The 13312-nt window shown below is 38.2% G+C and overlaps 1 protein-coding gene across 1 annotated transcript in view; it reads right to left on the reverse strand.

The window, feature by feature from the left end:
- Positions 1–13312, reverse strand: part of cacna1ia (calcium voltage-gated channel subunit alpha1 Ia) — a 185050-nt gene that overhangs the window by 82676 nt on the left and 89062 nt on the right. Inside the window, exon 7 of the mRNA XM_052550671.1 lies at positions 1836–1933. Within this exon, the coding sequence (XP_052406631.1) occupies positions 1836–1933 (98 nt within the window). The remainder of the gene's footprint in view (positions 1–1835; positions 1934–13312) is intronic.

Here is a 13312-nt window from a genome sequence, read left to right on the forward strand (position 1 = left end):
ATGTGATTCTCACTGATCGGTCAAAAATGTTCAAGTTACGCAAGTTAGACATTGCCAATCTTATTGATTGATAATTTTAGGTCATCCAGTCATTTATTCTTCATTTATTTTCTAGATAACAATTTGTGTCACTGTGACCGTCTAGCAACTCTTGAAAGCATGTCTTCATAAAACTTAATTTGTGCTTTTTCTTCCACACCAGTGGGATCGTTTGTGAGTGAGAGTGTGTTCATGTGTCTGCTAGTGAAGCACTGCTGGGATTGAATGAAGGGTGTGTGTCCGTTCTGATTGGAGAACAGCAGCATGTGATTACTACAGTGTTTGTGGTTTAGAGAAACACAACAGGGAACTAACACAACACTGATGGAACATATTAACACATCGAGTAGTGTGGTAAAACACAAATGTTATAAACTTCATGTGGACCGGTGAAGCCACTGGTGCGGTGAATATCTGGACCTCTGGAATGAAAGCAGAATTGTGTCTTGGGCCACTTACAGAGAAATGAAAGGAATCACAGTTTAAAAAAACAAACAAACAACATTTTTTATAAAATGAAATAAAGAGGAGAGAAGAGGATGATTTAAAAACGTGTGATGCAAAGGTCACATGCAAGCTTAGTTTCCAAGAGGGATGTTATTTTTACATATCGCACAACATCACAACATCATTTTCCATGTGTTCATAAAGACAGAAACCTCTCTTTCGTTCTCTGTCCGTATTGTTTTCCTTTTCCTCAATGTTACAAAGTTCCTCAAATGTGAAAATTTTGCAATCATAAAATAAAATTATAATTATTTTCTAATAGTTTAAGAAATAGGAAATTCAGAAATTTTTTCTTGGCACTGAATTTATACAATTCTCTGACATTTCCAGGTTTTTGATAACCTTGGGATCCATGCAAAATGTCCACACTGCTCTTTTCCAACAAAAGCAGATGGTGATTTTACAAACATTTACCTAAACATTTACCTTTGCCTATTCCACAGAAGGAGAAAAAACTACAGGTCTGGAATGACATCAGAATGAGTAAATGATGACTGCATGTTTATTTTTAGTGAACTATCCCTTTAATAAAATCTTGCATAAAGCCTTGCTACAATTTGGCATGCTACATGCACAGTTAAATTGATGCTAATATAATTCTGTATGCCTGCATGCAGGAGTGAGAGTGTGTAATAGTGCATCATATGCATTGGGTTTGTGTGCGTCTTCAAAATCAGTTTTTCCCCCCACATGCACACGAGTTAACACACAAAGACCTACATTCTGCAAACACTTCCTAAAACCCTCCCCTCAAAAACTCACTATCTCTTCATTAAGACTTCGAGAAGCAAAATCAAGTGCGAGCTAATTCAGTTAGCATTCATATTTCATGCGCTACACCATTGCCATGGGCACTGAAATATTGATAAATCCTGGGCTTCTTATAGAAGCTCAAATAAAGGCCACGATGTTTGGGAGGGGTGTGAATGTGAGACAGAGGAATATGAATTATGGCGTTTGTTCAAGGACAACTGTTTTTCTACCCAATTACAGGAGAGATTAATCTGGCTCTGCTAATGGTTGTGGCAGAAAAGTAATGGCTCTGAAATCCTCTTTGATTCATTCCAGCTTTGCTGTTCTGGAAGACCTGCACACCAAATACAAAGCTACACATGCACATTACTGTGGGTTTGATAGGGCAGGGGTTGAAGCTGACACATGAGGGTGCTTTTGAGGCTTGGCAATAACATAACCAGTAAAATCAGACACACAATTAATCAGATCATGTGTAACACCTGAGGTTTGCACAACAGAGACTTTTGGGGGAAAGTGTGTTTGTGTGTACTCACTGGGTACTCTGTTGATGGCTTTGAGAGGTCTGAGTACACGCACTGTTCTGATGGCGGAGAAGTTGATGTTCTGGAGATCAAGGGAGTATTCAACCATCCTGAGAAGAAGAAACAAACAGAGAAAATTAGTGTCACAGTCACTGGGTATAAACAAACTCTGGGTGTTGTTTCTGTAGTTTAGACCAGCTCATTAAAGCAGAGTCTAGACAGAGACCAGAAGAGGGTCAAGGTCGAGTCAAGACTGAGTCCAGATGTTCTCCAGTCCACAAGACCAATACCACCCTCTTCTGAATTTGGTCTTGACTTCTTGCTTTAAATGAGCTGATCTCAACGACAACACTGTTTTCTTCCACTCACTTTATTACGTACGGGGTCATCGTCTATAATACTGTAGTATTACATTTTTATATGTTAGGCATCTTTCATACCAAAAACATTATAATCATGACCATTTCTAACGTCTCTTTAAATTCCCCCTTTAAAAAAAAACAAGAAAAAAAACCCTTTTTTAAAAGCTTAACCCAGTGAAAGGCAGTTTCCTTCTCACCTAATGCCAACGTGATGCTTCCTGATCAATACTGCATTGTGTTTGTGCTTTTAGACCAGAGAAGGACTGGTCCACCGACAGTCTGGTTTATGAATTGAATTTGTTCTTAATTCTTGAATTCTGCAACATTGATAAAGTTATTGAACTGAACTGAACCATCATTGAACTGACTTGAGCTGAATAATGACACTATTGTCTTCTTACAGCTGCTTTACAGCAAAATTTTGGGAGTTTAAATCATTGTTTGTTACTTTCCTGTTTTGGAAAGTAATCTCTATTGAGATTATACACTAAAAAAACAAAGTTCATTGACAAATTTGTATTATCTCAATTTGTATATATATAATTATTATTATTATTTACGTTTAATAAAATAAAATTTTAATCCAAAAAGCTTTTTAAATGAAACAAATACTTTCATACAGCAAGGAAGCATTAAATAAATTAAAAGTGACAGTAACATTTGTAACATTTATAATGTAATTTGTATTTCAAATAAATACTAGTTTTTAACTTTCTTATTAAAGAATCTTGCTAAAATGTAGTTTACTCACACACAAAAAAAATTGTAAGTAGACAACTGTTTTTAACATTAATAAGAAATGTTTCTTAAGTAACAAATCAACTAATTGGAATAATGACTGATGAAAATTCAGCTGTGACCACATGAATAAATTACATTTTAATTGAAACAGTTAAAACAGTAAACATTATTAAAGTATAATTATAATAACACTGCACAAATTTTACAGTTTTTCCCCTATTTTTCAATCAAATAAATGCAACTTTAGTGAGCACAAGAGACTTATTTCAAAAACATAAAAAAGAAAGAAATATATATAATATAATATATATATATATTATATATATATTTATATTTATATATTTATATTTATATTTAAATATTTATTTATTGTTTTGGTCTGGCTTTCATCCTCAGCACCAGGTAACATCCACTGTAGGGAAGCAGTAGTTTAAAACTAGACTAGCCATACACACTACAGAGACCTTTATTCATCTCTCTGACAAACACACCGAAGGAGAACAGGCCTTTCTAATGCAACCCAACCCAAAACACAATGCTGTTCATCTTGATCTGACCATGTGTACTGTGTCAGGAACTGAAGCGGTGGGGGTTCATCTCTCTCGTCTGTGTGAGAGCAGCTCTGTTTGGGATAGTTACCGATTGCTCTCTGCATCAAACGGCCCTGTGGGACTGTCTGTTTGAAAATAGAGGCCAGAGGGTTTCTTTTCCCAGACAGAAGCACACATTATCTGCTGTTGATCTCCACTTTAATCTACACGGTTTATCACAGAGAACAAATCTAGATGCTGTTGTACTACCAAAAGCAGACACACACAGCCTCTTTATCCTTCCCACCCGAGCGAGGGCCATCTTTAAACAGACACTCCTGTGATGTCACCAATCTCGTCAGCATCCCTTTAACCTCTGTCTCTATGAGATGTTTTTCAACGGGAGGCATCTGCGGTGAGAGCTGAGTCACAGAACGGGACGAATGAGTCACATTGGCCACTGAGAATATACTGACAGCATCTCATAGCAGCAGCAGCAGCCCGGGTAGTCACACATTCAACATGTCTACATAACCACACAGCGAGAAATACTCCATAGCTCTCCAGAGCCACTCCGCTGCCAAAACCCTGCCCACATACACGCAATTATCCCGTTTAGTAGAGTTTACTTTAACTACAATGATCGGCAGGCCCATATGGAGTCTGTAAATGCCGTTTTCATGCTGATTTTGCAATACTGTTTTAAACAGACGGTTGTGTAACTGAACCGTTCAAACTGTGATGTTTTTGTTTGATTGGACAGGTGAAATACTAATGTCATTAATTACAAAATTATTGTTAACATTTTTTAGATTTAAGTTTTTATTTCATCAACAATAATGGGAGTACTGCTGAAAAAAAAAGACACAAAATTTACAATGAAATGTTTCAGCAAAAAAAAAAAAAAAAAAAAAATTAATAATAATAAAAAACAATTATATATATATTCTTTTTTAATCTAGAAAGAATATGATTGTTTCAAATAAACCAATTATGTCAGGAATTTGTGGCTTGACTTTGTTAAACTTCGTAAGTTGAACCTGAACAGTGAATGAATACTGGAAAACTAGACCCCATTATTAGTGAGTTAATTCAGTGGTTCCCAACCCTGGTCCTGGAGGCACCCCGACACTGAACGTTTTGCATGTCTCCTTAATCAAACAGACCTGATTTAGGTCATCAGCTCATTAGTAGAGACTCCAAAGGTGCGTTCCGTTCGACCGTAAGTGTACTGCCGAAGTGGACTTCACAGGGTATTCCACCATCTTAAGTGAGATTCCAATCCGAAAGGAGCGAACATGTTTAGTTCAAAGGGCACTAGGTGCATTCCATTCGACAGGGTCCCTACGCAGTGTTCACTGCTCCCTACTCCCTGAGCACGGTATATCAGTTGAAGTGGACTTCACTGACAATAACTGCTCATTTGGAACGCCCTGCAAACGTCATCAAAGAAAGTCACCGATGGGGTTGCGCAGATTATGATATAAATATATAAGACTACATACATATTTAAATTTTTATTTACAATCACATTTTAAATATGTACACTATACAATAAAAAAATCATTGAGTGCTATATAATGAAAAACGTATGTTTATTATACACTTTAATTGACAATTGCTGCTATTACTTCACTATTAACAGAACTGAAGCCGTGCTGTCATGCAGATATGAAAATAAACTTTTATTTGGTTAACAGTATAGCCTATATGTGTTTTTAATAAATGGTCATATAATTGCATAGCGGTCTCATGCGCCTTCTTCCCGCGCACAGCCGTATAGTAAACACTGAGGTAAATAAAGTAAAATAAAGAAAAATGGCAGAGCCTCGTCTGCTTCTAGTCACTTTTATTATCATACCTTTTTACAATCTGTAATGAATATAAATGAAGTCAGCGAAGACGGCCGTTCTGACTGGTGATGACTGGTGATGACGTGCTGCGCGCGAATGGAACGCACCTCAAGACCTGAAACTGGTGTGTCAGGGAAAGGAGACATGCAAAATGTGCAGTGTTGGGCTGCCTCCAGAACCAGTGTTGGGAACCACTGGGTTAACTCACCCAAATTATATCCATAAGATTAATTAGATATATACAGAAAATAAACATAATTTTACAACTTAAATCGACTCATTTCCATTGTGTTGCTGCTCGTTTCTGTTGTGTCGCAGCTTGTTTCAATTGGGTTACGACTCATTTCCATTGTGTTACGGATTGTTTCCATTGTGTTACGACTCATTTTCATTGTGTTACAGATTGTTTCTATTGTGTTGTCGCTCGTTTCCATTCTGAAAAAAACTTTAAACTTACAATTGCTTAATAATTGTAGGGGCTCATGTTTGTACATAGTTGGTTTTAAAATGTTTTTTTAATATTTGTATAGTCTATATTTGTATATAAGTCTTTTTAAAGTCTATTTTTTTATACTTTTCTAACAAATAATTTTGTGTGTGTGTGTCATAATTAGATGGCATTCTAGTCCAAGTTAAGTGGCCTAAAATCTACGAATATGACATTATAAAATATTGACTGTATTTAAAGCACTAAATCCAAAAACAACCTTAAAAATTAACAATGTAGTGAAATTCTGACTTTTTGGATCCAGCCCACCCGCGAGTAGAAACATAGAGCTAATTAAAATATTCAGCAGAGACTTACATCTGGTTGCAAGCAATGAATTTCGACAGGCAGGTGTGGACATGCTGTGCCTTGATTAGAAAAGTAACCAATCATTATTACTGTACCACTGAGATTGCATGTTAATAAAAGTTGTACAAAGGGCTTATGGGATATTTGTCACCCCCGGCGGCATGGATTTATCTAAATAAACTTGGCTTAAGGGAATAGAGTGATTTCGGAGCTGGAAATGGGCCAGAAACAAGAGAGAGGAAACGGAAGAGGATGAGAACACAGACTGTGTTCCTGCATAGTACTAACACAGATGAAGAACAATCGACTGCAGTGGTGTTGTAGAGCTTGACAATCCCATTATGTCAATTACTGTGTGACTGACAGTGGTGTCAGCCCTTTGAAAAGTAGTGGGGTGCTACCACACGCACCACTGCGGCTGCTTGTGTGGCTCACGCATGTTGCTCAGGACAGAATTCCTAACAATCATAAATTCCAGAGCATAATGTTTTATAACACCCATGCAAATCCTCATAAAAACAGGCAGAAATTTTCTCTTAACAAATATAACATATATACCATATCATAGCAATGCACAATGAGACAAGATTTCAGTGACAAGCAATGTTTTATGTCCACAGAAAAACTAAAAATGCTCCATGATGCAAGAAAATCACAACGATTCAGGATCAACTGGCAGCTGCAGCATGCATACCTTGTTTTTATGACTTTCATAATACTTCAGCAGATGGGATGCATTTTATACATTTTCTTGTGGAACCAGAGGAATTTATCATCTATTGTCTGATGTCACGAAACTTCCACAATAATAAAAAAAAGGATGATTGAGGGTGCAATTAGGAATATTGTACCACTGTCTATTGCTGGAACGGTTTATGATTTCTGTCCAAACTCTTTTTTTCACATTCAGTGATGTGGTAAAGTTGTGTGACACATTCATAGCCTTGACCTGAAATGTCAATCTGTTTTTATCCACTGCATGCAAAGAGTTTACTATACTCCAAGTTATTCTTAGCTTACACTTTTTATGTGTAACGTCTTATAGTACAGTTTACCATAGCATCAGCAAGAGTTTAAGTGCCTTGCACTGGGCTACCCTTCAGATTGGCCCATGAACTTAAGATTTTGGGTCATCAATATTATAGTCATCAGTACTATACTACCCATCACCCATTTCTTTCAGAAACATGCTAACAAGAAGAAACCCTCACAATAACAGTCTCAACAAGTGTGAACTGTTCAAAACCGAAGGCAGGTGTCTTACTGCCCAGTAATGACCAAACAGACAGAACTAACATGAAGACACAATAATGTCATATCTAATGAGCTACTGAAAAACAAATATAGAAAGAGATAAACCAAAGAGATAAAGTGAATATTTAAAGACTGCAATGGTCATTTCTCCTTAATACAGGATTATAATTGAAAAGGTACACATTTGTGAACTCATTTACTGCTTTTAACCAATACATCAGATGCTGTTTTTTTCTTTCTACAAATCATTAGACCACATACACAGGATTGTGGGATATCATAGGCAGCAAATAATAGATCTATGCTGCCTTCATCTCAGTAGATGTGGATGTTAAGCAAACATTGGATTCAGAGGGGCCTTGATGCATTCCTGCCTCCATGTACCGCCTCAAATGCATTTTTGGACACAGCCTATGTCTATGTTAAGATACACACAGCTCATCCCACTTTTTCTGTCTCACTAGATTTCTCTGTCTTCCTGCATGTCCATCATGAATTATTGAAAAGCTTCAGACCAGCAATGCTTCAGGAAAACTCCTAAGTTTGATGTGCACTCATCACTGACTCGTTCTCCCTCTTTCCTTTTACTCAACCTCTTTCATTCTCTTTTTTCCCTCTTCTATCTCCCTTTCTCACAACCTTTTCTCTTCATTACTGTCAAAAAATTTCAGGAGATCTTTAGATGTTTGCGCTATTTATATACTATTTATTAAGATCTTGAATTCATTACATTTTTTAGATTTTCCATTTTTATTTTTTTATTTCAGTTTAGGTTTTAGTAATTTTGTTATGTGATGTCATTTTTATTGAGATGTTGTTGTTGTTTTTTCTATTAGTTAGGTTTTAGTCATTTATTCAGTTTAATTTTTAATTTACATTTTTAATTTACATTGAAGTTTGTTTTCATCAAATATTTCTATTTTATTTCAGATTTATTTTAAATGAACAAAATGACAGTTTTAGTTTTAACAACAACAACAACGATCAAACTAAAATTTAAAATAATAAATGCTACTAACTAGATAATCATGTTCAGTTCAGCTAGTTCAGTTATAAATTGATACCTATATATGTTTTGTTTATGTTAAGTCACACACGCAATCAAACTAAAGTATTATAATTATTATATATATATATATATATATATATATATATATTTTTTTTTTTTTTTTTTTTTTTTATTTATCTCATACAAAGGGATCACATACAATTAGAACACCCAAAATATAACATACAAGTCATATGAACAACTTTTATGACATATTTGTGCCATTTAGGCATCACTGACCCTCATTATGTGAGAAATTGTGGCAAAGATGAACATTACATGGAATAAAAGTCATTAAAATCACAGGTTTGCTTCCCAGAGAACACACGTTGATAAAAAAAAAAAAAAAAAAACCTTTGAATGCACTTTGTCGCTTTGAATAAAAGCATCTACCAAATGCATAAATGTAAATATATAAGTAGTTCATCTTTGAGAAATGAGTCTTGAGATGCCTGTGTTCTGTTCCACTCTATTGAACTTCATCTAGCATCCTGTGCGAGCAGCCTCTTGCAGTGGACTCAAATAATACATGGCAATGTTAAGAATGAACCGCAAGCGCTGCTCCACAAACAAGTTCAGGTCGAGTACCTCAGGATACATGGGGAATATCTACTACAGTACATGCCATGCTAAACACAACAGCGCCTTTAAAAATGGTTTCAATGGCATTATTTGGAGCGATACTGCTGTAACAGCGATATCCCTGACTGCATCAACTCATTCTGAACATTTCATTCAATTTCAGTCTAGCAGAAATTTCTTCTCTTTCATTTTGAATTTCCACAACATCTTTACTTATTCACGCCCGGGCCTGCTGAGGGAGGCAGAGCCTGCAGTGCTCCGTCCGTCACTCAATAAACACCTGCTAATCACATACAGCAGCTGGCCCTCTCATTAGCATACATACATTATTCATTCATGCAAAGAGAGCTGATTAGAATGGAGGATCAGAGAGGGGATTGGACAACTAAGTGAAGAACACTACACGTTGAGTTATTTTGTTTCTGAGTGAAGCCATTGTGAAGTGTGTATAATCGGACAACATTGTTGCACTTTAAGTAGTGTTCTTCATGGTGTACTGATTACTAACAAAATAAATGCTCCATTTGGATGCATAAAGTCAGGCTTTGTGTGAATACACACACACATGCTCAGAGGCACAAGCACACACTTGCACTCAAGGCAAACGTTCTTGCAGAAGTCAGACTGACCAGGTTGGATGATCCAAAAATATCAGCAGATCTTTTTTCCTTTTTTTTTTGTAGAATCAGTTGAAATGTCAAACTGGAGATTGAAATGTCATATAGAGTGAGAATACCTAAGAGAGCAGGATCTCTCCCCTCTACAAACACACTGACATTAACCAAATTTACACAAACACACCTTAATGGCAAAAGGGTCCGACCCTCAAAGGCATCATGATGCCTACAGAATGACTTTTTAACAGTGGGACACGACAGGACATGCAGAACTGAACTAGCCACATTTAGACAAACTAACCACCACAGACACACATGCAAGTTTACACACATACATAAACCACAGAGAGATGAGCTCATCAATTTCCTTTCCACCTGGAAGGATTAAACCTGCAGGTGGTCTTTCTGCATCAAATATTCTTACAGAAGCAGTCCCTCCTGGACAGAAAGACACATACCGAAGACAAATTTGCTCATCTTTTGTATAGTTTGCATTACATGAAACCATAGCAGGGTATAAGACCAATAAATGCTAACTGAAAATTAGAGAAGACACATAAAGACAGAATGATAGAACACAAACAGGACCGTAGTGAGATAGTGTGATACAGTATAGGATAGCTGTCACACCCCTGGACTCTTTATGTGTGTCTTTTCCCCTGTCTCCCGCCAGGTGTGTCTAGTTTTCCCTCTACATGTATTCCGTGTCTATGTTAATTTTAGTTATTCAATGCACCTGTGTTTCTCCTGTTAGCCTATGTATAAAAGTCCTAGTCTTTTCAGTCTGTGTTTGTTGGGTCTACCAGTAACATACGTGTGTCTTCCTAAGTGTTTCATGTTGGATATATCTTGTGTTGGATTAATAAAGAGACTTCTTTCACTTATCCTCGGCTCTGTGTTCCTTCCGGGCAGCGTAACATGACAGAAGACCTACAAAGTTTAAATTGCGTGTCTCCCCTCCGTTTATTTTCCGGTTTTCCTCAGTCCTTTTTGTTTCCGGAGAGTTGTTCATGGATCCCCTCCTTCGCCCTGAATTCCTCCTCCTCCTGCTGAAGCTGGAAAGATGTTCTCTTGAGGACCAAATGAGACTGTTCCTACACGGCTACACGGATGACGCGCTCTGCCCATTCTATAATACCAGCCTGAACTCCAAGTGCAGAGCGTTTTCATCCGAAGATGGTGCTCGGGAGGAATTCGCGCATTCGTGGAGCGGACTCTGGTGAGAAACAGTTCACCTCAGGTCTACCATCTCTGGGATGCCTGGAGTGCATGAGCCCACTGCTGATGGAGAGCCAGAGCCCACCATGACCGACAAGCCATCGCCACATAGAGTGACAGAGCTGAGGATCGCTGGACTGGGAATCTGAACTGGAGGATGAACTGTCCCCTCTCCTCTCTCCGACATCTTCACTGGTCCCATCCAGCTCTTCTTCATCCTTGGTTTCCTCTTCCAGCCCTGAGGGGGCTTTCAATGCTCCTGGGCTCCTGTTGCCCAGAGCTCGCTCCAGCGTTGGCTCCATCATTCCCCAGAGCTCGCATCAATATCGCAAAGCATCAATATCGCAAAAAAACAAATACTTGCCTAAATATAATAAAAAAACTCAATCTCACTGAAGACAAGTAAACACTCGATTACTTGATTAAACACAATTAAATAAGAAACAAGTTACAAGTAACGGAGCAAAAAACTACAGTAGATAAATATAGTGCTACACACTGTACATAAAGAAAACAAATGTTTAAAACACTGCATGTTATTTACTGTGAAAATTAAATATATATTTCTTCTTTAGTTCACGCTGACACCAAGGAAGTCAAGTCGACACCCGGCAGTAGTCTTTTCAGGCCTTGACTATGCAGATGACATCAGTCTGCTCTCTGACAACATGGAACAAGCACAGGAACTACTGCACAGGGTAGAGCTGGAGTGCACCAAGGTTGGCCTTAGGATAAATGCAAAGAAAACTGAGGTCATGACCTACAACGTTCCACCAGAACATCAACCTCTGATAACAGCAGGAGACACTGTGCTGAAAGAAGTTGAGGACTTCAAATACCTGGCCGCATGGGTCAACTCAACTGAGCAAGATCTAAAAGTGAGGAAGGCACTTGCATGGAGGGCCCTGAATGGCATGAACAGTGTATGGAACTCCAACCTTTCCCGCCAAATCAAGCTCAGCTTCTTCTACGCGACGGTAGAGTCCGTTCTCCTCTATGGCAGTGAATGCTGGACCCTGAATCCAACCTTAGAGAAGTCCCTGGACGGGTGCTACACCAGGATGCTGCGTGCAGTGCTTAACATCAGCAAGAGTGAGCATGTAACCAATACAATCCTGTATGAGGGAGTAGCAAGAGTGAGCAATAAGATTGCTGTGAGGGGAATGAGACTTGCAGGACATTGCCGAAGGCATCGAGAGCTGCCAGCCAGCAAGCTGGTGCTATGGGAACCAACACATGGCCATCGGTCAAGAGGACGTCCCACGCTAACGTACGTGGACATACTCAAGAGGGATGCAGGAGCCCAGAGCACCAATGAACTGGCCAGATGCATGGAGAATCGGGATGACTGGAGGCAACGATGGAAGGCTCGTCTGAGGACGACCTAGAGAGTTACAAAGTTGATTTAGTCAAGAGCAGTGAGAGACTTTCTCTCTTTTGCTGTTAAATTTATATGAATGACAGCAGGAATATTAGACCGCTGTCACTTTAAGAGCTATTCTATGTACTGTTACATATTTACTTTCTGAACTGTTTGCTTTCACTTTACTGTTTTTATGAGGATACTTGCAAAGACAGGGATTTTGACACATACAAGTGAGTGTAATTACACTATAAAGTAAAAAAAATAACTTTGTTAAATACTTGGTTAAATACGATCTTACGAAGTGTGTGCTCCTATCTGACCACGCTCAGAAACAGTCTCTCAGACATCATGTGCATACAGCAAAATGAGTCCTCTATCACTGCTGATTGCATTTCAAAGGCTTACAATTATTTATTTTTAAACCGCAATGCTTTAAAACACATGCAAACAATACATTTTGTCACCAGTTAATTGTATCTACCGGTATATCACCCACCCCCAGTATAATGATAGATAAATAGACATAATGAATTATAGAGTGATAGAAAAAATAAAGAAATAGAATAATAGACAGCTAGATATCTAGATAGCTACATGGATAGACGGAGAGGGCACTCATTACTTTGCTTTTGTAATGAATATAGTCATTACTGTATATCAGCCCCCCCCCCCCCCCCCCCCCAGGTGAGTCTAGTATAACTTCAACAGAATAACTGAATTACAAATCAACCAAACTATGCCAAGCAGTGGGGGAACATGCCAATGTGATAAAGGGATGGAAATAGAAAAATAAAAAAAAAACACAGCATATGTGAGGTATTGTGGGGAGAGACAAATCCTGAACAGAGGCTCAGATGTAATGGGAGAAAGAGAGAGAGAGAGAGAGATCTCAACTGTTTCAGCACACATCAATCAGAGTGTGTGTCTGTGAGAGTAATTAGCTACCTGCCGACGGGCAGCCTCTCTCTAATTGTTCACTGCTTTGCTGCAGCCTCTTTCTCCTGCTCTTTCTTCATCTCCCTCACTTTTATGTACCGTCAGCCTTCTAGAGTGTTAATGTGTGGGGTGTGTGTGTGTGTGTGTGTGTGTGTGTGTGTGTGTGTGCTGTTGTGTGCATCTTGT

The sequence above is a fragment of the Carassius gibelio genome, chromosome B3 (assembly GCF_023724105.1).
Source record: "Carassius gibelio isolate Cgi1373 ecotype wild population from Czech Republic chromosome B3, carGib1.2-hapl.c, whole genome shotgun sequence".
NCBI classification, from domain to species: Eukaryota; Metazoa; Chordata; class Actinopteri; order Cypriniformes; family Cyprinidae; genus Carassius; species Carassius gibelio.